We start from the raw sequence: 26,183 nt of genomic DNA on the forward strand, positions 1-26,183 counted from the left end.
CCTAGTGAGCCGCGGCGCCAGCTGGCCCACCAAATTTCTTAAAACACCACCTCAGTCCCTTAAAATCCAGCTTCTGCCTCACAGCTGCCCTGCTGTGGGCACCAGAACCCTGCCTGTCCCCGTGGGAGACCCTTTGCAGGCCTCACGTCCTGGACCCCTCACTGCCATGCTCGCCTGCGTTCTCTCACCTCCACGGCTATTTCTCTACTGGTGCTCAGAGTTCTGTGCTGGTCGCCTGTTTCTTTCTCTCTTTTAACGATACTCATTTATTTGAAAGGCAGAGTTACAGAGAGAGAGAGATCTTCCATCCACTGGTTCGCTCCCCAAATGGTCTCAACAGCTGAGGTCAAGAGCCAGGAGCTTCATATTGGTCTCCCACATGGGTGGAGGGGCCCAGGACCTAGGCCCCATCTGTTTCTCTTCACTCTACAGTCTCTCCTAGGCCAGTGATCCCTCCCCCCTGCTGGCTTTAGCCACCACCTAGGAGCCAGCAGCTCCCACCTCCCCATCTGTGGCCCAGCCTCCTCTCCAAATCCTCACGTCCCCAAGGGCTGCAGGTGTCTCCTGAGACACCTGCCAGGTATACTCTGTGGGAGCTTCCAGTGTCTCCTCCCAGGAGGTGTCTCTGAGTGAGAGCCCCAGCACACACGTGGCCCCTCCCTCTCCTTCAACCCCACATTCAGGCTGCCGGGCACTCTGCCTTCCCTGGGTCCCTCTCCCACTTGGGCTTCGTCACCCCTTCCGGGGCCTCCCATGGCAGCTTCCCCCTGGTCTGAGCCTGGCTCTGCCACGACGCTCACTCATTCCTGCTGTGAGCAGGCAGGGCCAGCTTTCTAATCCACAAACCTGACCAAAGCATCGGCCTCCCGCACGGCCTCTGCGTGCAGGTGCAGCCTCTCCTCCCTCTGCTCTTGGCCTCAACCTGCTACGCAGCAGCAGGGAGCTCTTTGTGATTCTCAGTGTGCCTTCACCGGGCACCTCTGTCTCCCTCCCCCAGCTCATCCTGCAGAGCCAGCGCTAGTGCCGTCTGTCTAGGCTAGGGGCTGCGTTCCCTGTGGCCCCTGCCATCACCACCCTCAGCTCTCAGGTGCAGCCATGCCTCTGTCTCCTTCACCTCCTCTTGGGGACTTGGGCTCTCTAGGGACAGGAAGGGCAGCTCCGGTCCTTACACCAAGTCAGCAGCCCGGCAGTGCGCACACCCCAGGATGGTGGGGCTGACCTGGTGAGCCTTGCAATTACACACTCAGAAAGGTCTAGAGCAAACAGAGGAGGGGCTGATGTGCTGGGCGTGTCCCCATCCCCCCTGCCAGGGGGGAAAAGGTTGGGGGTGACTTCACAGTGTGCCAGAGAAGCCAGAAGGGCAGGGTGTGCAGGGAAGTCCCCTCCTGTACTGAGCCCTCCCTCAGCAGGTGGTGGGGGATTTCCGGGAAGGCATCCCCGGGAGAGAGGCGTCCGTCTGAGCAAGACTGCATGACCAGAGCTCGCCATATGAATGGCAGAACCTTCATCTTGCTGTGCGTTAAATGCTTTCAACCTGGGGTGCTCAGAACCACCCCTGGCTGGTTGCTAGTTACCCCCGTCCCTGCCGCCGCCGCCATGTGACAAACAAGCCAGGCCCAATGTGAGTCTTCTTTAGGACGGACAGGGCGGGGCCATGAGGGAGGGGGCCGTGGTCTTATGCCTCGTGTGGTGGGAGGGTCCACCCATGCTCCTGGTACCCCAGGTGAGATCTCAAACCAGGCCCCCAGAGCTGGCAGAGGGAGCTTGGGGAGGGCAACAGCGTCCCACTCAGGAGGTGGGCAGGGTGGGGCTGCCAAGCTGACTCTAGGGACCCCAGTAACCCTAGGGTCAAGGGCAAGGCTTTAGAAGCAACACAAGCACAGCCATGTCTCTGGGGCTTCCTGCAGGCCCAGGGGCGGGGCGGGTAGAGGGAGCCCCGCGGGGTGTCGGGGGCCTAGGCTGCACCTGCTTCACCTCTTCCCCAGCGCCTCTGTGGGCTCCTCCCCAAACTCACGTAAGTCCCCCACCGTTCACCGTTAAGTGAAACCACAGGCCCTGGAACAGCTTTGAAACAGCAAGGGCGTGCACCTGGGCGCAGGATGAGTTATCACTGCCACTGTCCCTAACCGAGACTGGCGGAGCTTCCCCTCTGACCACAGTGCCAGGCTGGCACGGGGACCACAGAGTCTCTGGAATCTGGAGGTGAGGCTACTCGGGCTCCTAAGATTCGCCACCGTGTGGAATCGGCGGAGAACCGCAGGCCTGGAGCAAGAGCGAGGCCTGACTTCCGGTCCGATCTGCTACCAAGCAGCTCTGTGGCCGCAGGCAAGTGCCTACTTCCCGCTCCTCCTCGTGCAGGGCGGCTGACAAGGACGAGAGTCTCTGGAATATTTGTGGGTGAAGCACTTTGAGGCTGCCTCTCCTGGCTAGGGAGAATCAGTCCTCTTGGGCTTAGTGCCTCCGAGCTGGGGCGGGGCTGCCCTAAGAGCAGGAGGCACCAGGGTCGGGGGCCTGAGGCAGATACAGTACAGGGCAGGGGATGGCAGCACGTTGGCACCCAAGGGACTGCGTGGGGAGGCTGCGGGAACCAGCCCTGGCTCCAGTGCCGAATCACCGCGAGAACTGAGGCCAGGCTCTGCCCCTCTGGGTCTCAGTTTTGCCCCCTGTAAAATGGGAATAACCAGACCTGCCATGCAACTTGCCAGGAGAGCACACAGAACACTGGATATGAATCTAGCAAGGTAGGGTTAAGGGTATTGCAACTTCTTATTTATTAATATATAATAACAAAAATGATAAAGCTCGTATCTGCAGCTCTCTAGGTCTTTGTTATAAAGTCTTCGTCGCTTTGTCTGGACTGGCCGTGACCTTCAGCTCTGGGGTCTGGGCTAGGAAGATGTTCCAGTGGCCTGCATGGAAGAAGGCAGAAGAGAAGGGGCAGTGAGCGCGCGCGCATGCGCAGCAGGCGGTGACTGCCGGCCGGAAGTGCTCAGGGTGGGAAGAAGTGTGAGGGCTGCAATGTGGAGCCCACGGGGAGCCCAGAGGAACGCGGCCCCCTGGTACAGTGCTGGCACATGACCCGGTCCTCTGACAACTCGTGCTGGGGACTGGGCCGGCCTCCTGACACCTGTTGGCCATTCTCCCATCTGTGTCTCCCCCGACCCCCACCCCAAAGCCTCCCCTGGGCCCACCTTCCAGAGTGGCGCAGGGCAAATTGAGGGCGGCAGGAGGACCATGTTAGGAGGGCTTCTACGACAAACGCTGCAGTAGACAGAGCGTTGGCAGCACTGTTTCGGAGACTTGGACCCCCCTCCTATAGCCACGCCCCCCACCCCCACCCTGGAGACCAAATCCAGGCAGCTCTGCTTCAGCTTCCAGCTCCTGAACCGAGTTGGGAAATCTCTGGCCCAGACGCCCACTGGATTCCTGTTCTGGGAACTGACGTCTGTGGCCCACGGCCGCTCTCCTCCCCCCCCCCCCCCCCCCCCGCCTCCTGCCCAGCAGCTGGGAGCTCCCCGCCCCAGGCCCTGCTGCCCTCAGCCCCAGGGCCCACCTTCGTGGGTGCCGCTGAGCAGCCGGAAGTTCTGTGCCTCCTTCTGGAAGTCTTGCTTCCTGACTCTCTTGATCTGAATCAAGTGGAAGATCCCTGCGGGCAGAGACAAGCAGCAGGGTGGGCTCCACACAGGGCTGCCCAGCCACCTCTTCCCTGCCTCGGTTCGCGGCTGACCCCAAATCCTGTCGGTCTCTCCCTTCTGTCCTGCCACCCAGTGCCCCCTCTCCTCACCAGAGCCCCCGTTGTCCAGCCTCCCTTTCACTCACCCTGATCCAGCCACACTGCCCTGTCGGTCCCCGCCCAGGCCCCCTGTGGCCCTCTGTGACCCTGCTTCTATCACCAGCATTGTCTGCACCTGCGCTCGCCCTGCTCACCTGCCGCAGCACAGGGAGGGAGGGGCGGTGGGAAATGGAGCAGGCAGAGAGGAAAGGAGGAGGGGAGGAAGGAGGCCATCTGACTGCTCAAGCTTTTCTCTGGGCGTGGAGCATCTGATACAAACCAACAGGCGAGCTGCTTCAGACCCCAGAGACCAGCGAGTGTCAGAGCACAGAGCTCAGCCCGTGCCCCTGCCCCTGCCCGGGCCAGGAGGCCGAGCCTTCACAGACACCTTCTACCACTGCCTTCCACTCCTGATGCTCTAGGTGCATTCCTACTCCTCCAGCCCACAGCTGGGACATCTTCCCTGGGGACCCACAGCTTCTGTCTGTGGTGGCACCTATTTCTCACGTGCCATCATTGGAACTATTCCTGCCACCCTCACCAGACTGAGAACCCCTGGAGGCCTCCCCTGTCTCGGCCCCCTAAGCCCGGCCCATAAAAGGCACGGAGAATCAATGAATTCCTGGATGAATGGACAATGGGACAAATAATATGTGGACCCGGGCTAGGCCAGGCCAAGGGGGAGCGAGATGCTAGCTGGACCCTCTGATGTTTGCATCTCCTGGGGAGCTGGCCACTGGCACCACACGTGGCACAGAGGCCCTTAGCACATAGTAGTACAGCCGTACATAGTACAGCCGTACCAGCTGTTACCCACCAAGGTCCCCGGCCAGAAAGAACAGATGCAGCCAGCAAGGCCTCTGCTGGACAGGCCCTGCCTTCAAGAAAACTCAGAACTGGCCCTGGGAGTCAGAATGGGACCCCACAGAGGGAACAAACAACTCTGGTCCTGGACTGAGTTCCAGGAACCAGGGAAGGTCCAGTTGGGACCTCAAGGACCAGGACGTGGAAGAAACTCAGGCCAGTGACCCAGGGCTACATCACCGTGGCAGGCCTGAGGCACATGATGACATGGGGATGGGGCTTTCTGAACAGGCCTGCACCTCCCCGGGACACAAATACCGGGGAGCAGGTGACGGGTGAGGGTGCATCCTCACGCTGTCCTCTGTAAGGTGTGGTTGAAAGGACTGGGCCCCACGGCCCACAGTCAGGAGCTACTCTGAGCATCATGGCTGTGCCCCCTGCCCTCTGAAGGGCTGTGCCAGGGCTGGGGGCAGCTGGCCCTGTGCAGCCCCACAGCAAAGCCTCTGCTCGCCGTGCAGCTGACCCCTCTCCGGGCTGAGCCAGCAGAGTGTTGGAAGTGGATGGCCAGTCTGGGAGTGGGAGTGGGCGTGTGTGCTGTCAGTGGCCAGAGGGCATCGGGGGCCTGCCATCCAGACCCCTGAGGTCCTCTGTCCACAGCTAATGACCCCAGGCCAACACACTGCCCACATCTGTGCCTGGCGCTGGCCCCATGGTGGAGCCTCCGTGGCACAGCTTTCTGCGTCCCCCTGGTCTCTGCCTCCACTCCTGCGAGTGAGGGGCAGTGGTGCTCCCCACTGATGGCAGCCCCGGGGGGTGTCGCCCTGCAGAGGCTGAGGGGGACAGTTAGGCACTCTGCAGGGTCAGGAGGTGAGCGGTGGGGCTGGGCGCTGGTGACGGGATGGTGGAGACCAGCACTGGGAGAGTGCCGAGTCTCTCAGCCTCACTTCCTTTCTGCTGGGCCTGGTGACGATGAGACTGGCCATGAGCTACATCCTTGCATACCTCGGCCTCCCTCGGCCACTCCTCAAAAGCTTGAGGCAGTGCTGGGGATGGTGGGACCTGGGTTTGATTCTGTTTCTTGGTTTAAGCTGTGTGACTGTAAGTCAGTCATGTGCTCTCTGAGACTCTTATTTTCTTATCTGCAAAACGGGGACATTAAAACACGGCCTGTAGGTTTCTCATGAGAATCAAACGAGGCAGATTAAACGTGGTGCCTGCTGCGCACCAATCACGGAGCACAGGGCCCAGGAGCGGCGTCGGGGTTGGAGGCCGTCGCTGCCCGCCTGCCTGCCCGCCCACCCCTCTAAATCGCAGAGGGCCATCCTCCACGGAAGCCTTCCCTCCCAGAGAGCTGCTGCTGCTAAGCTGTGAGCCCTAAGGACGGGGTTAGGCCTAGCACCCTCTGTGGTCCCAGCACCTGCTGCGGGCAGGGGAGCGGAAGACACGCAGCCAGCAGCTAGCTGCCAGCGACTGATGGACTCTTAAGACTCAAAGCAACTGAAAGGGCTGCCTCGCGTTTCCCCAGCTGCTAGCAGAACCCCCACCCCTCCCACCCCCTCTGAGCCCCCCCCTCCCCCCCCCGCCCCGAGGCAGCAGGCAGGCTCGTGATAGCAGACAGTTCTTCCTCTCACTGGCTTGGAACCCGCTCCCTGCTGCTGTAACCAGCAGGTATGGCGGGAGGGGCAGGGGCTGGACCCGCGCCACCACGTCTAACCCTCCAAATGCCCTCGCCCCCAGCGAATGGAAGAGAAGACAGAGGCCCAGAGACGCGGAGAAAACGCCCAAGGCCACACAGCTAAGAAGAAGCAAAGCCAGAATTCAAGATGGCGGCGCTGGGCCCCCAGCCCAGGTCTGCCAGGTCCCAAAGGCCCTACTTGCTGCCTGACCCTTACGGTCACTGAGATCACGGCTGCTCCCTCTGCCTGGGCCAGCCCTTCAGCGCCGTGAGGCCGGCAGTGCTGTCCCTGAGTCTTCCGTCCTCCGGGCTGAACCGCGTCACTCTCTTCGTCCATCCTCCTACGACAGGGGGCAGGGCAGAGCAGGGACAGAGCCGCATCTGACGCCACAAGACAAGGGCTCTAGCTCCCGTCCTCCACTTACTGGCTGTGTGGCCTTGGGCCAGGCACTTCACCTCTCTGAGCCTCAGTCTCCTCATCTGTAAAATGGGGACAGTCATTCCTAACTCTCAGGATCGTGGAGGGTCCAACGAGACGGCGCAGGGGAAGCACTCTGGGGGCTCTCAGTGCTGCCCACATTGCCTGTCACCGTCGCCATCACCATGGCTCCCTCTTCCACTCCCCCTGCCCCCAGCCAAGCCCCTCCAACGTGCCCCTGAGCACTAAGGCAACTTAAAGGGTTGAGTCTGGATCATGGCTTCCTGTTTTGCCCTATGCGGGGAGTCTAATATTTTTTTTAATACAACAAGTGCCACAAAGCCAAACTCTCGGCAATTCTTGTGTCAGGGAGAACCCCTCCCAACCTTCAGCTTGTAACACGGGCAGCCTATCACACAAGTCCAGTTTCTCAATGAGAAGTGTACTGTGATATCGACTTGGCTTACAGTGGCAGGCGCAGCCATTCAGAAAGGGGGAGGTGAGACCAGCCGCTGCCCTCCCGCTTAGGGGATGCTCTGAAACCCCTCCCCCCTGGGGAGATGGCCCTTCCCGGGGCAGAGATCCCACCACCCAACCAGCAGCCTATTCAATTCTATCAGCGCAGGCTGTGCAATGACCCCTTCCCCCAGGAGAGGGAGCACTTCCAGGCCTTGGCACAGCAGCCTCATCAGAAGCAACAGAATCCCAGACTGAAATTGTTGCCTGCATTGGCGTCAGAGACTCCTACACCTGGAGGGGCGGCCAGAGGCGCCTGGTCCCTAAGGCCCCTGTGGGGTCGCAGCCCAGGAAGGGGGTGTGGCCAGCACTCACCTTTCACCAGCCTCCAGAGGTAGATGTCCACCTGGTCCGAGGCCTCGTGCTCCAGGGCGAAGCGCTGCAGGCTGTCTGGGCTCGGGGAGATGGCTGTATGGACGAGGACCCGGCCCGGCGTCTTGGGACACCTGCTGAACCTGACGTCGCTGTGGCCAGGGTCTGCCTTGTCCTCTGGGAGAAACAAGTAGCTCATGAGGACTCAGTCTACACCGGCTGCCCCTCTTGACAGTCCATGTGTTCTGAATGACACGATCCGGACTCCATGTGCGCCCAGAGCCTGTGAGTGTGTTACTGTCACACCGGGCGGGGCCCTGCATGCACCGGTCGGTCCTCAAGTGCAGCTGCGAGAGCCCGGAGCCCCCTCCCCCCAGCACCCCTCTGCACCTGGGCAAATCTTGCAGCACTTCCCGGCCACCTTCTCGGGACGACCGCAGGGGTACTCAGTGGGGCAGGTCACACGCTGGCAGTCCTGGTGGCCATCCTGACAGGTGCACAGGATGCAGGGCAGGGGACCGAAGGAGCGGAAGGCCGGGTGCCATACCTCCCCGTGGGAGTAGGTCTTCCCGCCATGCACGCAGGCTGGCAGGGGGAGGAGAGGAGGGCAGGTCTCAGCCCCCTCTCCCGGCACCTGGGACTGGGCCAAGCCCAGCAGGAGCCTCTGGATAGGGAGGGACCTGCCCCGGCCTGGCAGGTCCCTCTCCCTCCACTGCCTTTTACAGTGACCCATCTGTAAAAGGGGAGCTGGGACTCAGTGCCCCCAGCTCCTCTTCCTCCACTGGTCAGGCGGCCCTGCAGCAAGGCTCCTGGGCGCCCCCTCTGCGGCCATGGCTGCCCACCAGCATCAACCCCCCACCCCACCCCCACCGCCCTGCTCGGCTCCCTCCTTCCTCCATCAAACAGTTGCCCTTAGCCCTGCCTAGTATGAAAGCTCCGTCTCCTCACGTCTGTCTCCCGCCCCTCAGTCCCATCTTCCCTGGGCCCCGGCACAGGTGGCCCCGCTGCAGGACTGCCTGTGTCTCGGCTCTCAGTCTCGGGGTCCTGCACACCTGAGCGCCTTCAGTTCCCACGTCCCAGAGTCCACAGGCTCGTGGCCACGTTGGGACTGGGGAACCGCTGAACTGCGCGGGTGGCCATCGGGGCTCCCCCTCCCTGCCTCCCAGATGGCAGCAGAGCCCGGTCCCCACCTTTCTTATGCTTCTCCTTTAGCACAATCTTGACGGTGGTGCTGCCTGCCCCCTTCGGTCGGAAGTGTCGCGGGAGGAAGCCCAGAGGGGGGCTGAGGCCCGTGGTGGGGGCCGGGGTGCCTGGGCCTCTCTTTCTCGCGCCATCCCCCGCACACGGGTCCTGAGACTGTCTCTGCAAGTGGTGGGAAGGCGCAGACCACTGAGTGAGCGCGACAGGCTGGTGGCCGAGCAGCAGGAGGCCTGGCGGTGGACACCTGTGTGACTTCCCAGGGAGGAGGGCACGCCTAGGGACAGGGAGAGCTGGAGGGGGACCTGGAGACCCAGCCTCTTGGGCCTTGGGGCTGGGGGGGGGGGGGCACACAGGATGCTGTGGTGCTAATCTGGGACACGGAACTGATCAGGGCTATTTAAGAGCACACAGTGACGACGACACAGACACGGGGACAGGCATCTGAGGACCCCACAGACAGGAAGACCCAGGGACAAGAGCCCCTCCCCTGTGCTGCAGGTCTCAGCAGGGGCTGGGGGTGGGGCTGGCAGTGACAGCAAATGTGTACGCTGAGGGCAGCCGCCTGGGGCAGGAGCTGCACACAGGTCAGTGTCTGAGGGTCAGGGCAGCCCTAGGCCATGGGAGAGGAACAGGCTGGTTGGTGGCCAAAAGCAGGGCCAGCTTCCTCCCTTGCTGATCCAACGTCAGCACATCTGTCCCGCGGCCACTCCTGCCCTGTTCTCTGATGGCCTGGAGTGAGCCCACGAGGGCTTCCACAGTGGACAGCATCCCAGGCTTTCCAGCGGGCCCAGCGGAATCTCCCAGGTGAAGCTCTCCCAATACTGCAGAGATGAGAAGGAACTGGGAGCTCGAGCCCAGAGTGTGGCCTGCCCTAGTCAGCAGGTGTCTGACCCTTGGCTGCCTCCAGGGAGAGGGCAGGCCTGCAGGGCAGGTGCCACCCCCCACAAGGCATGATGGGCCCACAGCCCTGAGGCAGCCCTGGGAAGGGGAGTCCAGTCTCCAGCCCCCCAGGGTCCAGGGTCGCGCTGTTCCCATGGCAGCAGCACAGAGAACACACAGGGCCTCAGGGGGCCAGCCCGCTCTTCCCTCACATGGGGTGGGACAGCCACAGAGGGGCCAGAGAGAGAGACTGGGACCACGGAGCCTCAGGACCCGGTGCAGGGCCTGTGTCCTTGAGAGGCCGTTCCTGGGGCACCGCGTTCCCGGCAGCAGCTGAATGGATGATAGGCGCAGCCAGACGCAGGCCGCGTGGAGGAGCGTCCAGGAGGCCGTCTTGGGCCTGCGCCTGCCCTGCCTGGTGCATCAGCCAGGACGGGGGCCGTGGCGGGAGGCTAGGGGGAGGGGTGGCTTAGGCAGTAGACCCAGGCGCAGGCGTGAGATGAGGACCTCAAGCATTGCCCCCACCCCCAAGCAGGGAAGCCGGCGCTCACCGCTCCATGGTGGGATAACTCCGCAGAGGCGTCCTCAGCTGGCTGCTCACTCGCCCCATCTGCAGACGCGAGTGGAGGCGGGGTTGGGCTCAGGCCCCTCAGCCTTGCTGGCTGCGACCTTGAGGCCACCCCGTCCCCTACAGCAGGGCCCGTTGCCCTCGGTGGGGACTTATTCCCACTATAGCCTCCCTCCCTTCATCCTAGTTGGTCAACAAAGTCCCTGCCACTGGGGTGCTGCCTCAGTTTCCCCATACCGACCTCATGGTCACTATCAGGACTGAGCCGCTTGGTTGGGCCACAGCATCTTGCTTAGCCCTTAGGTAAAGGTCTCCTCTCTGGGACGCTGAGCCATGCCCCTCAGCGCCTCCATGGATAGTGCGAGGGAGGGCCCAGAATCCCATCGCTGGGGTCTCCACACCCCACCCAGGGCCCTGCCCTCCTGGACCCAGCCCCCTGGGAACCAGCACACAGAAGCCACCAAGCCCTGCGGCTGATGCCCCAAGCAGGCTTCTGTCCCCCTAGGCCTTGCAAGAACCCAAACTTAGCCCATCCACTGGTCATGCCAGGGGCCACCCTCATACCACCGTGGAGTCAGCCAAAAGACCCAAGACTAAGCTGACATCACCAGACTCCTGGTCCAATATGCCTTCCAAAACTCCAACATCGGACGGTGTGACCCATGCAGAGCATTCCCCTGGGCCTGCCTCCTCCAGGAAGCTTTCCTTGACTGCCCCAACCCACAGAGACCAGAACCGCCGCTTCATCCGGCTCAAGCCACGTCTTCCCGTCACCAGCCCATTCCTGGGTTCTGCTTGACAGATGTGCTCTGAGCCCCAGGGAACGCAGTCTGGGACCTGCCTTCCTCAGACCCCCCTCAGGTGCCACTTTGGGTCCTGTCAGCCTCATTTGATGGCAAGGACTCAGTGCACTCGTCACAGGCACTGCCACAGTGCCCTCCACATGGCCGCAGCTCCCAGCCCCTCTCCTCCCGCCTCCCCCCTTCCTGCTGCTCCCAGGGCTACGAGCACCCACGCATGCATGCACAATAGGTGGTGAGGCAGGTGTGAGGGAACTAACTCCCTGGGGTGCACTTTTGATCAGCAGGAGGTAGTGGCCAAATTCTCTCCTCCCTCTCTCCCGCCCCCAGGCTGTTCTGAGAAGCCCAAGGCCACGGAGAGCCAACCAGCAGCACTTGGTGTTGCTTCTCTCTCCTTCCCCGACCCTCCCCCCATTCCTGCTCCCTGTGACTGCAATTAAAAAGAAAGAGTGGCACATCAGCTGCCACCACAGGCCTGGAGGAAGGAACGGTGTACACCATGCTGGCTATCCCCCAGGGCCACCCTGGCTCACATCGCTGGCAGAGCACAGGAGTGGGCACCATCAGTGTTAGGGCCAGACGCACCTGTGCAGGCCTGGCAGCAGGAGTCCGGCAGCGGGAGGGGAGTGGGGCAGCCGGGCTCGGGGCAGGTGGTGAGGCCGCAGTAGATCTGGCCCTCCTGACAAACAGAGCACATGGGCTGGGAAATGAGGTCTGATGAGGACCAGCCTTGGGGGCTAGGCCCATCCCCTTCCCTGGGAGCGAATGGCTAAGGGGTCTCCCCTGAGGCTGGGAGGGGAGGGAGCAGCAGGGGGCCTGCAACACCCCACTCAGGAAGCTCAGGAGGGTGTGGGAGCCCAGAGAAGGGTCGCCTGCACCCCTTCCCTCCAGGCCCCACCATGCTCGCCATGCCGGCTACCGGGACGCCGGCGGGAGGCCTTACGGTGCAGCTGCACACGACACACTGGTTGGGCAGTCGGGCAGGGAACAGCTCGTGGGCACTGAAGATCTCTCCGTGCTGGTACGTGGTCCCGTTGTGCTGGCAGGACTTTGGGGCAGCCCGGAGCCCAGAGGGTGTGTGGGGTTCTGCAGATGGGGAGAGCCAGGCAGAAGAGGAAGGTGAGGTATATGCCGGATGGAGCTGGCCGTGTTTCCGCAGACTTTGCCCCTTAGCCTTCTTGGTGTTTTAACTTAGCTCTGGCCTTGACCCTCCGCAACCAGCTGAGAGGTTGGCACTGACACGCCGTCTGACCGCTTCACTCCCTTCCACCGCCCGTGTCTGAGCTGGGCTGATGCGAGCAAGAGGGGAAGGCTGGAAGCCGCAGTCCCCACGGGCCTGACTCAGTTCATTGTCCACCCAAGCAGCATCCACAGAGCACCTCCTAGTGCCAGGCACTGCTGCGGGTGCTGCGGATACAGCAGGGAACGAAACAGAGTCCCTGTCCTCACCAAGCTGCGTTCCAGTGCAGTCGGCTGGGAGCATCCCTCTGCTGTCCCGGCGCTGCATGCCAACTGTCACTCATGGGCCACGGCCTGCCAGTGAGTCAGTCCCGAGAGAAGCCCCTCCATCATCAGGAAGCCCACCCTCAGTGGCTTCTTCGTGAGCAGGGACACTGCCCTGCAGCGCCACGCTAGGCACCAGAGTGGATGAGCAGTAGGGCTTAGGCCCTGCCATCAAGAATCTCGCAAACCCCTTGGGTGCCTGCAGTGTGAGGTGGGCCAGGGTGGGCACAGGCCCCCCATGTGCTGTATAGGATGGTCCAGGAATACTTTTGAAAGGGGCCCAGGCTATGCTAAGTCTTGCAGACCAGGTATAGCCAAGCAGGCAATGGGACAAGGGAAGGGGAGAGGCAGGGTGATGGGCATCTGAGGGCAGAGGAGGGTCCCAAAGTCAGCAAGGAGGGGTAAGAAGCCCTGGAGCAAGCTTTGGACACACAGGGGAAGCACAATGATGTTGGGAACCCAGAGCCAGGAATCTCTGTGACCCAAGCCAGAGCCAAGGTCAGGTCTCCGCTGGGCTCCCAGTGAGAGAACATGAACCCATCGACACCCGTGCATGTACCAGGGAGCCCCGGCTCCAGCGCCTGGGGCTGAGACCCAAATCCGAGTCCCTCTGTCACCACCTCCTTGATGCATCCTTCCACACTGATTCTTCTTTCAACATCGCCCCGGCTTCTGAGCTGGCCTCCCCTGGCTGCCCCTCAGTGGCCTCTTGGTTAGGCCAGCTGCTCCTCAGACCTTCTCTCTCTCTCTCTCTCTCTCTCTCTCTCTCTCTCTCTCACCTCCCTTCCCTGGAATCCCAGGCTCAGGGGTCTTTGGAAGCTTCAAATCATGGAGTCACAGCTATTCAGTGTAGGGAGGCAGAGACCCTGAATCTGCACTGGAGGGGATCTTGGAAGACAGGCACCCACACTCCTGGTCCCCCCACCCCCAGCCCCAGGGGCTTCCAGCTCTGGCCAGAGACAGGTGCCCAAGCATGGCAGTCCACAGGCCACACACACCCCTGTCCCATCAGCTACTTCACAGCTTCTCCCCACCGCTCCCCGCCCCATTCTGGCTGTGCACATCTATCTACTTAAGACTGACAAGTTGGCTGCTCCTCCAGCCCTGAGCGCGCCTGTTGGGTAGAGACAGCCTCTCTCCTAATAGAGCCTCAATCAGCAGGAGGCCAGCATTGGGCAGGACACCAAGGTCATTGGGCAAGGGAGAGGCTACTTACCAACACACCTGGGACAGCACTGCTGCGGCTCCGTCACAGGCTGGGGGCAGTGGACAGGCGGGCAGTGGAGGCGGTAACAGTTCACATGGGCACTCTGAGGGCAACACAGGGATCAGTCCTGCTTCCCAACAGCCCCCTTGCCTCCCACCTGCACCTGTCCTCTCCCCAAACCCTACCGGGCCTGGGAACTCTGCACTTGCTCTGAGCCTGTGATGAGATTAAAAATGGCAACCACGAGGTGCCTGGTTCCTCCCCTTCCCCCTGCCCGCGAAGGGGGTCTCCCTTGGCTCACCCACTTGTGGCCCTCCCCACCTTGGAGGGGGTGTCCTGTCTACTGATTTGCTCAGGTGTTGCAGAAATACCCGTGAAAGCCCCAAGTGGCTCCAACACTGATCTTGGGGCCTCATGCCAGTGTACCTGGGAGCTTTGTTCTTTTACAGAGCAATGATCAGGACAAGAACGCCACCCATGGTGACCAGGATAGGACAAGACTTAAAAAGCTGGCATAAGGAAGACCTGGGGCCTTGTGACCCCACTCCCTGAGTCTCTAGGAGGTTTGTGGGTGACCCTAGACAATGCCTTTGGAGTGTGGTGCAACAGAGAAGGATAGGCCCACTTTTCTGAGTACAGCCAATGAGAGAGAACAGGGCAGAGTACACAGACGCAGAGCTGAGCGCAAACAGAGAGGGGATGCTCCAGGCACAGTCCATCAGCCCCTCCTAGGCCTTCCCCCAGCCCACTCTGTCCTCTGGGACAAGCTCACCAGCAGCCAGCATCGGGGCGACCCCAGAATTCCAATGCATTGTCAGCACAGGGCCCCGCTACAAGGGAGCACCTGCTACCATGGAGGGACGCCAAGTGGTGAATGAGAGCAAGGGGAGGAAGTCAGAGGCGTCTCTGAGATGAATGGAGCCTGTGTCGTCCGAAACCTTGATGGTGGCAAAGTTTGTTTCCAGCCCACTGGCCCCCACCACCCAGTTCCTTCCCACCCTGCTCTGACCACAGGAGGTCTCCCAGAGGCAGCCTAGTGCCCCACGCCAGGCCTACTGGGGTCACGGCAAGGGCTCACCGAGCTGAGCACATCACAGAGGCTGCAGAATGGGTCTGCGCTCCCCCAGCGCTGTCCAGAGGCCCAGCACCTATGGGTGCTTAGGAAGTGGGGGGGTGAACTGGGCCCTCCTATGCGACACCCAGGGGGAGTGAGGGACAGGGTTGCCTGAAGACAGAATTCTCTCACGCAGGCCATGGAGGAGCTGCGGATGGGGAGCAAGATAGAGATGAGGGTGGGGATGGCCAGGCACACGGTGAAGCCGGGGCAGCCCAGCAGGATCTCAGGAAAGGTCCTGCTATGGTTTATTGAGTGACTAGTAGGCAGGGGGTTTATTTTCTAAATGATGATCTCCCTCTATCTTGTCAACTACCCTGGAGGCGGGTCCCACTCTGCTGAAATGATCTTAGGATCACATGGCACTGGGGGTCAGGGCCCTCACACTACCCTCCAGGCTGAGCTGGGCTCATCATTCAACAACACCTGCTCCGTATGCCTCGGCGCCAGGCCCTGTCCCGAGCACGGCAAGGCGCAGCCTTGGGCACCACCCACCAGGTTTCTGTCCTCAAGAAACTCACATCCTAGCAACGGGAGAGTGACCATAAAACAACAAATGAGTAGAGATGGGCCAATTCCGGATGTTGGACTCCTGACATCCACAAAGCAGGCTGTTGTGACTGCCTTAACAGGAGCCGGCTACTGGGGGAGTCCTCGTAATGGGGGGTCACTTGTGAACAGGGAGGATCAGGTGCAGAGGACCTGGGCAGTGGGCGGTAGGGCCATGGGGCTGCAGCGGAGAGGGCAGGGAGGCGGTGAAGCCGCAGAGCCAGGCAGGAGTCAGCCCAGGCAGGCCACCCGCAGGGAACAGGAGCTGGAGGGTTTGAGGAGCAGAACCACGCGATCCATTCTAGGTTCAGAAAAGATGGCCACTGTGAGGGGCGTGGGTGCAGGGGAGCAGGGAGGCCCATCAGGAAGTCCAGGTGGCTCAGGTGACAGACTGAGGGGATGCAGTCATGACGGCGGGGAAGGGAAGGACTTGGGACACTGCAGATGACGGCAGCAGGCCCTCGGGTTGAGGACGCTGTGTGTGTGGGAACTCCGGGGCGTGAGACGTGGGCCTGGCCAGGCACTGCATCTGGAATGTTCTGTGATGCTTCCTTCCCCTTCTCTGGTGGTATGTCATCCGTTCTTTCTGAAAAGGCTGACCCCAGATGTGCTCGGGAGAAACCAAGGGGGTGAGGAGGTTCCCATAGGTGTCCCAGTCCTGGCTGGGGCCAACACAGTGGAAACTGGGGAACCACAGGCCAAGACCCCAGGAGGAGTGGGCAGGTGCAGGCTGTCCCGCCCCTCTCCACCTCCCAGGTCTCCTCAGGAGCTGGTTTCTGCTCCAACCCCAGACGCTTCTCAAGGCTGCTCTTGGCTGGGTGCAGGGTGAGCTGGGCTGGCTCCAGCTGGACACCAGCTACCCACTTTCCTCATGTACCAGCACCCACACCACAGAAGCTGGGGTTGTCCACACTGCACCCTGGGTGCCTAAGCTAAGGCCAAGGGCTTTTCATGCCTCTTAAGCCACTGCCCCCTCTCTCATCCCTCCCATCTTCCTACCTCTGGACCCACGGAGGTCTCCTTCAGACCACCTGGCTGATTGTACAGGCCCCCGTGAGGGTGCTGGGGGCAGTGGCGTGGGAGGTGGTGACAGAGCCATGGTCTCCGCCCCAGGGAGTCTCAGTAAGCATCGTGCTGGGGACAAGTGAGGATCCAGCTGGACCTGTTCTCAGGCTCAGTCTAGGAGGGGCCATCAGTCACTGATAGCCACAGACAGCTGGACCCTGGAATCCCAGCCAGGAGACAGGGACAGGGAGACACTACCTCCAGGCAGGGTCATTCATCCACGGGGTTGTGGGTCAGTGATGGCAGGGGAACAGGGAATCCAGAGGAAGGAGTGGAGGGAAGAGGCTGGCGGGAGCGCGAGCTGGCAAGGAGGCTGGGATGAGAGACCCAGCAGGTGGGACCTCCCTGGGAGGGGCACGCTGGCCATCAGCTCCTATAAAGGCACCCTGGTAACAGAGTGACCGCTGACAGCACAACTCCACGGGGCCTGGCTCCAGAGTGCCCAGTCGCCCAGGCTCCCCCCTTTCAGGAGTGATTCTCCGGAGGTTTTCCCAGATATACCTGACACAGGTGGCCAGAGGAACCTACCTCAGAGCAGGTGCAGCGCAGGCAGTACATCAGGCCTTGGGGCTCCAGGTAGGGGTGCCAGCTCTCCCCGGGGGAATAGCGCTTCCCGTGGAAAAGGCAGAACATGTCAGGGCCTGGCAAAGCAACCCGTGCTCCGTTAGTCCCGGGGTGCTCCAGTGCTGGGGGGGCGTTCTCCCTGCCCGAGCTCCTGTGGCTCAGCACAAGCCATGTGCCCAGACAAGGGTTTGTTGAATTAAATGAGATGGAAATACAAGGCTCATATTGACTGTCTTCTCTGTATGTAAGTTATGTAGATCATTCACATTACTGGTTTTTAAATTTTTATCTATTTGAGAGGAGAGAGATTGATTTTCTTCCATTGGCTGGTTCACTCCTCAAATGCCTGCAAAAACCAGGGCTGGGCCAGGCTGAAGTCAGCAGCTCAGTCGAGGCCTCCCATGTGGGTGGCAAGGGCCCAGCTGTCTGAGCTGTCACCCGCTGCTGCCCAGGGAGCACATTAGCAGGTAGCTGGAATGAAAAGCAAGCAAGCGGGCAATCACACCCAGGCACTCGGGATGAAGACACAGGCATCCCAAGCAGTGATGGCTTAGCCTTTAGGCCTGCATGAGCAGTATCATTTTGGGGATTAGATCATGTTTGCAAGGTGAGTAGCCTGCTCAGTTCCTGACATCTGGTTGAACACCATTACTAAGACAATTACAGAAACAATCACAAAGACACTGCAAAGTGGACATCCTGATCTTCTGGAATAGCTTTGGGATTGTTACCACAATTACGAGAAAACCAAAGCTCACAGAGACCAAGTTAACTGGAACGCAGGCTGTGAGCTCCTCTGAGCTCACCCCAGCACCTCTGGCTTCTGACCTCAGCCTCTCGGGCCACACTTCCCAGTCCCTGGGCCCACGTGGCCTAAACTGTATGTTGCCTTTCCCTCCTCCTGGCTTTCCAGGGTTGAGCATCCTGGCGACACGGGCTCTCACCCCTCCGGATCCCATGCTCTCTGACATTTGCACCCACCGAATCCTTGGGCAGTCACAGCAGGGCCCAGCAGGGGCGGGGCGCACCTACAATGCACCGGCCCCGGGCCGACAGCTCCAGGGAACAGAAAGGAGCTCCTTGACCATCCCAACCATGAGAAAGTTTTCTTTTTAAGAAGCAGAAATGGGTCTCCCTCTGTCTCCTCCCATTGCTCCCACTCTGCCCTCGTGGGCCTCCAGGGACAAGGACCTGAGAGGTCTGAGGACTGCAGGGACACACCAAGTGCCCCCAGCGTGGAGGAGCTGTCACACAGCAGATCCCGCTCCCTGCAAGCCGGCTGGCCCGTATCAAATGAGCTGTGTTTATCTCTCAGCCTCCACTGGCAGAGGGTGGAACACAGGCCCAGCTGGGGTGCCGGTCAAAGCCAGCCCAACTCTCTAAGGAGTGAATAATGTCTTTCTTCCTTGGTCCCCTCCCCCTTGCAGGGAGGGGCCATTGCGACACCGCCACCACCTTAGGTCTCGGGCTGTTGCTGAAGACAGCCTGTCCTACCTTCTTTGGGGCGGCCCTGAAGCCCTGGCCCCCGTGCCAGTTGGCAGCCCGTCCGGCTCACCGCCTGCTCAGAGCATGAAGCCAGGGAGTCTCAGCCAATTCCTGGGCCAGGAGCCCTCCCCCGCCCCCACCAGGCGACCTGGCAGAGGCTGAGAATGTGGGGGGCCTGGCAGGAGGCCTCTAGTGGCCACAGTCCCCTCCCCACCATGCCCTCCAAGGTGAGAGGCGCAAGGATCCGTGGCACTGCCTGGAGGTGAGTGCCCAAGGCCAAGCCAAAACCAGGCGGGAGGAGGAACTGCCAGGCGGCAGACAGCCTCGGTTCCTGCAGCCCTGGCGCTGTACCTGGCCCTTGTGCACGGTTGGTGGAAGGAGTGCTAGCTCCTTGAGCTGCAAATTCACTGTGTGGCCTTGGGGACTATCCTTTCTGCCCTTCTCTGAGCCTCCCCTTTGCAAACTAAGGGGGAGGGCAAGTTATGATCTCTTCAAAGGCTTCCTACATACATAGGTTACAAAACCAGGACTTTGAGGTGCTGAGAGTCCCCAGTTCTAGCTTGCTAAGGTTCAAGAATGAGAATTCCACATTCCTAAGAGCCTCTATTTCATCGGACCGGAAGCTTCTAGAATTGGATGGTGTTGTGTGTGTGGTTCTAAGATCTGATAATCCCAAGACTCCACGACTCGTGGATGTGTGGATGGCCCCAGCCGTGCTGGCTCCTGGGCTCCAGGGTCCGTGCAGTGAGCCTCCAGCAGCCTCTGGGGCTAGGCTGAGTGACGTGGGGGGTGGGGGGTGACTCCTGTCTCCCTCCCTTTGTCTTCAGTGGCCTGCTCTGCTTCTCCTCCCACTCTGCCACCCCTTGTCCCACCATCCATGTCTCCCTCCATCCCTCAGAAGCCCAGGGTCCTGCTCTCAGGACCTTGGGAAATCAGGTAGACTGGAGTTCTGAACATGGACTTGGCTTTTATGAGCAGTCTGAATTTAGACAAATTACTTAACCCTTTCAGGTCTCTGTTTCCACTTCTGTTAAATAGGTCTAGTAACAATCTCTACCAGTCAAGAATCAAGTTGGATAATGCACATAAAATGCTTAGTGCCTGACACATACTAGATGCTCAATTAGAAGGAAAAAAAAGACCAAAAAACCCAGATCTGGGCACTGACTTGGAGCTTCCTTAATAATCTATTTCTCATGGTATTTCTCTTACTCCCAGAATTCCATGTGGCAGTGCCCAGGGTCCTATTACTGAACACTGTCTTACCCAGTATGGGTACCTCTCCCAGGGCTTACATAGAGGGGCACCAGCCCTCATTCCTGGGGCTCCCTGCACACATCTAGTCCTACTTGCGACCCAGACCAGGTTCCATCAATCCCACCGTGTACCCGCCAAGTCCCCAACCAGGATGTGAGATGCCAGCAGTTCAGACAGCTGGGGGAGAGAACGGGAAGGTGAGAGCAGGCTGGTAAGAGAGAGCGGCAGAGGCTCAGGAAGGCAGGCAGGAGAGCCATGGAAATGCTGTCCACGAGGAGTCACATGGCCAGGTCTGCAGTTAGGATAGTCACTGTCACCACAGGCATGGAGAATTGACACCAAGGGCAGAGAGACCAGAGACAGGCTGATGTGGTCACAACACTGGGCCCAGACCAGTGGCCAGGATCAGGAGAGAAGCAGCACGAACAGCAAAAGTACAGCTCCAAGAAATGCTTCGTGGGCACAGCAGGAAGCCTTTGGAGCAGGCTGGATAGGAGAACCGGCTAGGCTATGGGCGGAGGGTGAAGGCACAGTGGGGAGGTCGGAGAATTGGAGCTTAAACAGGTGAATGTGGTGGCCCTGTTTCCAGCCTCCCTCCTCCTCGCCGACCGTCTCCTTGCTCCACCTCTCATCCCAGGCCCCTCCACACAGGCCGGTTCCCTAGCCTGCAGCACCTGGCCCCATCTCCAGCATTTGACAAACTTCCGGTCCTACAGAAGCCGGAGGCCACGCCCTCCTTCCGGTGCGGCCGGGGCACATCCGGGCCGCTGCCTTCCCTCAGAACTCAGTTCCGACCTCTATCGCGTTCTCGCCACAGTGGGTCGGAAGTACTTGTTAAGTTGGTTTGTCTTCCTCACTAAGCTGTGAGCCTCTCAGAGCAAGAACTGATCTCGCTGGGTTTTGTGCTTGATGTGAGGTGCTAGAGGAGAAGCTGACCGGCGGTCCCGGCTACCAGGCCTCTTCACTGCGCAAGGGCGAGCCAGCTCCCCTTCAGCACGCTAGCCCTGGCCAACCAACAGCAACCGGTCTCTGACCTTCCCTAACCAGCTGCCGACCATCTGAACTCCCAAACCACGTGCCAAGCCAAACAACAACATGTGGCAGAAAGGTCGGCAGCTGGGGCAGCTAGGGGAGGAGCGGTTCCATGATCCTCAGGTGGAAGTCAGAATTTCCAGACTGTTCCCAACCAACGTCATTCCCGAAGTCTGACTTGAAGCTTTCACGCTATGACGAAGGCCGGTAGAGGGGTCAGGTAGGCGTGAGCTGTGTGGAAGGGAATCCATTCAAGAGGAAGCAGAAAAGGCAGCCAGAAAGAAGCTTCTGGGCTGGAGAGAGGCTGGCCAAAGCCCTGAGAATGGAGAGACGTTGAGAATTGTGGCTGGCTTGTCCCCAGCCTGCAGGAACTCAGCAAAACTGGGTGAGCCAGGCTGCTCAGGAATGTGAGAAGGTTTACATCTCTTGCCTCACGCCCACACAGCCTCTCTTCTCCTCTCTCTCTCCCTCTCTATTTATTTATAGTCTCCTCTTCACACAAACAAACTTGCTCTGCTCGGAGACATAAGCTGTGCTCTGGGCCCTGGCACCCAAAGTGGGAGGCCTCTTAAGGGAATCAGTGGCTGAGCTGTGCAACCCAGGCAAAGGGACCGCTCTTCCCTGAACTTGACCCCTTGCAGGCTGGCATGTGGCAGCGGTACAGGAGCACAGAGGGGCCTCAGAGGAGGGGGCTGTCAGACCAGGAAAGGCGACTGTGTCACCTGCTAAGTGGCAGGGCATGGGAGGGATGGCTTCTGTGATGCCTGGGACATCTTGTACTTGGATTTGTAGCATCTCAGAGAGCGAAGATCTCAGAGATGATGTCCAGTCCCCTGGTCTTAAGTAGCTGGAAACTGAGTCCCAGAAAGGGAGCAAGACTTGCCCAAGGTTACTGGCTCCTGCCAGCACCAACTGCAATGTCAGTCTTCACCTGCGAGGATGGTCACAGGGAGGCCCACCCCTAAGGGACAGGACTAGAAGCAATGGCTTTAGCTTGCAAAAAGAAGGATTCAGCTGAGCTATAAGGAGGAACCCCTGAGCATGAGAACAGGTAACAGAAGGTGGCCATGGAACAGCCCTCTTGGGGATAGGGCCCTGCCCACAGGCAGGGGGAAACCTCAAATGATCTCTGCACAGCACCTCCCAGGGGCACCACCCTCACCTGGTCCAAGGGATTCTTCAGGGATCCAAGGGATTCAAGCTCCCTCTCTTGGAGCCCGGCGCCGGGGCCGGCGGCTGGGGGAACTTGAGAGGCCAGTCCTGACAACAGGTGCAACAGCTGGAGCGGCTGCACAGCTGTTGCTCCGGCTCGGGCTCCGGCTCCTACGCCTGCAAGCCAGGGAGTGAGGCAGAGACCTCTACTGGTGGAAGAAGGGAGTTGCAGGCCAGCCCAGTTGGAGAGGCAGACAGGGGCCTGCTGAGCAGGACTTCAGGCCTTCTCCCAGGTGTCCCCCAGTGCCTGATGCGCATCTAGACAGCCGAATTCAACCTAAGCTGGCCACAGGGCAGGGTCTTCCTGATGGATACCCACTGTCACAGGACCCCGAGCACTCCTGTCTGGCAGGGCAGCAGAGCACACACCATTGCCCGACTCACTTGTCCAAAGGTCAGGGTGGTCAGAATCAAGGCCACAGCATCTTTGGATCTTATAGACTTAGAATCACAGCTGTTAAAGTCGACTGCTCCTTGGGGATCATCCATGTGTGTGCACCCACTGCACTGTACAGACACGGGCAACCTGCTCTGCTTGCAGTGGGGATTGGTGGCAGAGGTGGGGCTAGAGCCCATTCCAGGTGTGCCCTCTGCAACACATCACACCAAAGGGAGCCCCCTCCCTGCCTCAGGCTCACTCCTAGGATCTGGGATTCCATCACTATCAATTCCCATAAGTCACAAAACCCTTGAGGCAATGCAGAGGGATCAAGGTTTTCACTTGGCAAATGACTCCCTTTGGGGAGGAAGAGAAAGCGGAAGCAAGCCAGACATGTAACAGGGGCAAGTAGTAAGGGAAAAGCACAAAAGAAAGGCACTGGCAAAGAGAATGCACTGGAGAGGGAGTGAAGTCAGCTCCTCACCCCACAGCGGGAAGGGGCGTTCAGAGCAGCCAACATCACTCGTGTTTGTGGCTTAGCCTGGCACTGGGGTCAGTACCAGTCAGTGGCCAGGTCAGGGACCCAGCATGGGTAAGGGCTCAAGCCTGGGGGTGGAATCGGGGTCCAATCTGTGGTCAGAATTGTAAGATTAGGGCTCAGCCTCTGGCTGGAGTTGAAACTCGGTCTGGATTGGAATTGGGGCTCAAGCTACAGCTGGAAGCAGAGCCTGTAAGAGAACCACCTTGGCCTGAAGAGCCTTGTTCTGTAACTGGGGAGCAGGCAGCCCCCACGTGCCCCGGGGCCTGGCTCCTCCAGAGGCTGGCTCCACACAGACCAGATTTCTCCCTGCTGGCACCACTTTGGAAGGCATCTAAGAAGTCACCAGGAGACTGAAGTCACTGAAAGGAAGACCAGGGCCTTCACAGGAGGCCTTCAGAAAGGATCCTGGCACAGGACTCTTTCTAGATGCAAAGATTTTCCGTGCAAGACAAAATGAGGCTCAGAGAAGGGAAGGGACTTGTCCCAATTCACACGGCCAACAAGGGACACACCGGGGTCCAGGATCCAGGTCTCTGTTCTGTTCTTTAATCAATTTACTGTGTGACCTGTGGCAAGTCACTGCCCTTTCTGGGCTTCAGTTGAACTGCAAAGATCAAGAAATTGATGGCAGAAGTGGAGCAGCTGCAAAGGCGAATCTTCCAGCTCTGACATCTTAGACTGACTTTTAACACTGCCCGCCGAGCATCAGTCCTCCTCACTGTAACTCGGCGAGTCCACCCCAGGTGTGCCCTAAGCAGGGTGTGAAGGGCTGGCAGAATATGAGGCAGAGAGGTACAGCCGGGACATGAGCAGTCCTGCACCTGGGACTGAGTCTAGACCATCTTTCCAAGAGGCATCAGGGCAAGGCCATCTTGGGGAGAGCTTGAGGGCCAAGGACACGGTGCCAAGTGGAAGGGCGGCAGGCATGGAGGACGTCCTGTGCTCAGCCTCTCTTAAGAAACAACAGGCAGGTGTTAGGAGGAAACCCCCCTGGGGTTCCAGGAGGAAGAGGAGACATTCAACACATTGCCTCCTTTCAGCCTCCTAAGAGCCCTTCAGGCTCCGTGTTAGAATCTTCCTGGGGCAGAGAAGGACACTGAGGCTCAGGGCAGTTGTGACTTAACCAAGACTCACACAGCGACAGGGGCCAGAGCCAGGACTTGAACCCACCACTGGGCTCTTTCCACTGCTCTCTCCTACAGTACAGACTCCTCTCAGTCTCATGCTGCTGGCAGGGCACAGCTGATCGGACCGACGTGCAGCCTGCTGGCACAGGACTGAAACAAAACCCAGCAACGCTGGCTCCAGAAAGGTCCGTGCCACACAGAAAGATCTGGAAGGAGGAACTGCGCTGTGCAGCAGAAAGAGCATGGGGGGTCTGGGAGGTGGGGGTCTGCCCTGTGTGGCCCAGCAGCAAGCCCCCCCCCCCCCCCCGGCCCCTTTTTGGCTTTTGTTTCTTAGCAGGTGGTTCAGGGTTTGACCTAAGCTCTTTCCTTGTCATTGGGAGCATCTCTGGCGTGGTTTCCCATCCTCGGGGCATTCCGGGAGCCTGGCAGGGGCAGGAAGGGGGCCCGCCAGCCCGCTGAGGGGCAGCAAGGAACCTGAGCTTCAGGGAGATTCCAGGACCTGCTGGAGGTGACATTGCGTCTAAGTGGAGAAGCCTGAGTTAGGGACCCAATCCTTTCTCAGCAGCTACCCTGCACCCATTTGCTCCAATGTAAACTTCGCGACAGCCCTCAGACTTTTACTGCCATGTGACAGATAAGGAAACTGAGGCTCGCACACCCACCTCCCGCCAGCCAGCGGGGGTGCGGTGGGGCTGGGTGCTGTCCAGCCCCAGGGCTCCATCACGCGCCTGCTGCTCCCCAAGTCTCCCATTCTACACATCAGAGTTCCTTCCAGATCCTGCGCAGCAGGGGAAAGCAGAGGCTCCGGGACCAGGGGGTCCTGGCTTCGCATGGCTCCCTCGCTCTAGCAATGCGAGCACGCTCCTTCCCCTTCCTCAGCCCGAGCTTTCTCACCTGAGTGTAATGAGGATCGAAAAGCAGAAAAAAAGAAAAAAGAAAGACACCCAGGACAGCCTCCTTAGCTCTTTCCTTCTTCGCAGAGGCGTCCACAGCCACTCCGCACTCATCACACCCCTTACCTGCAGCCACACGCACCCGGCGCCCTCCTAGGACAGCCCTCGGCCTCCAGCGCCCAGCGTGCTCAAGTCCATTGCTGCAGCCCCCTCAAGTTTCTCCCCTAGGTTCCCCCCGCCCCCTTCCCCGGACTCACCGGGCCGTCCTGGTCGCTCAGAAGTCTCCAACCCTGCCGGCACAGGTGCTGCCTAGACGGCCGTCAGAACGGCCCGGGGGAGTCCCAGGTCCCGGGCTCGCCCGCAGCCCTCCCTGCCCACCCAGCCTCCGCCTCTACTCACGGGCTCGAGCCTGGGAGTCCAGGGGGAACCAGAGCAGCGCGAGTCCCAGCAGGGAGGGCAGCACCCTCACCTCGGGAACCATCCTTCCTGGCCCGGGGTCGGGGCGTCGGCAGACAGCGAGGGGAGACTGCCGAGGCAGAGCAGGGGCGGTGAGAGCACGGTGGAGAGAGCCCCCCGAGCCGGGAGGCAGAGGGGCGCGGAGGCGGAGGACCGTCCGGCCGGAGCGGACGCAGCAGGCGGCTGGAGAAGGTGCGAGGGAGCCGAGGCGGCGGCAGAGCGGCGAGCGCGGGGGTCTGCGGGGCGCGCCGCGCGGGGCTGGCGCCCCCTGCTCCCGGGGCTCGGGGTCGCGCGGCGGGACGGCGGCGGCGCGGCGGCCGCGGGGGAGGCTGAGCGCGGGCCGGCTGTGCACGCCCAGGGCGCCAGGCGCCGCGCTCGGGCGCATTTGTACTTTGCCGCGGGAAGCCGGCAGTCCGGCCTGGCGCTGGCGCGGCGCTGGCGCCTCCTCTTAGGGCACGGCGGACTCGGTGGATTGGCCACCCGAGACGCAGGCCCACTCTGCCCCCTCCTCTCTCGTGCCGGGCTCCCGGACGCACGCTCCAGGCGCGGCGCCGAGGGGAGGCCCGGGGGCTGCGGAGGGGGAAGGGGCCACCGGGCCGTGCGTGGGGCTTAACCCCTGACTCCCCGCGACGCCCCGAGTGCAGAGGGCGGGGCCCGGCACAGCCTGCAGGTGGGATGGGGGGCGGTGCCCGGCTCGCGGTGGGGCAGGGGGCTGCGGGGACCGCGCCAGCCTGGGGCACCGCGCGCTGGGAGCTAGGCATCTGGATGGAATCAGGGCACTTGCCGCGCCTCCTGCGGTTGGTGGGCGAGGCCGCACAGTCTGTCCCCAGCTCCAAAACGGGGGCATTCGCGACG

The 26,183-nt window shown here is 60.7% G+C and overlaps 1 protein-coding gene across 11 annotated transcripts; it reads right to left on the bottom strand.

Moving 5' to 3' along the window:
- Positions 1-2,747: 2,747 nt before the first annotated feature.
- On the bottom strand, positions 2,748-26,183 carry CHRDL2 (chordin like 2). Of its 11 annotated transcripts, XM_051851072.2 has the most exons (13): positions 18,783-18,935; positions 18,441-18,504; positions 16,911-17,023; positions 13,664-13,757; positions 11,888-12,030; positions 11,530-11,623; positions 10,128-10,186; positions 8,688-8,859; positions 7,888-8,082; positions 7,501-7,674; positions 6,677-6,731; positions 3,554-3,646; positions 2,748-2,909 (listed from the first exon to the last, which is right to left on the bottom strand). In XM_051851072.2, exons 3-13 carry the CDS (start codon positions 17,013-17,015, stop codon positions 2,819-2,821), a joined length of 1,275 nt encoding a protein of 424 aa, XP_051707032.1. In that variant the 5' UTR covers positions 17,016-17,023; positions 18,441-18,504; positions 18,783-18,935; the 3' UTR covers positions 2,748-2,818. The 11 variants fall into 11 exon arrangements, 10 of the variants coding, with proteins under 10 accessions (XP_051707032.1, XP_051706995.1, XP_002708740.2 ...); XR_007921402.2 differs by lacking the exons at positions 6,677-6,731; positions 18,441-18,504; positions 18,783-18,935 and adding exons at positions 6,469-6,592; positions 25,342-26,183; XM_051851035.2 differs by lacking the exons at positions 18,441-18,504; positions 18,783-18,935 and adding an exon at positions 25,342-26,183.

The sequence above is a fragment of the Oryctolagus cuniculus genome, chromosome 1 (genome assembly GCF_964237555.1).
Source record: "Oryctolagus cuniculus chromosome 1, mOryCun1.1, whole genome shotgun sequence".
Lineage (NCBI taxonomy): Eukaryota > Metazoa > Chordata > Mammalia > Lagomorpha > Leporidae > Oryctolagus > Oryctolagus cuniculus.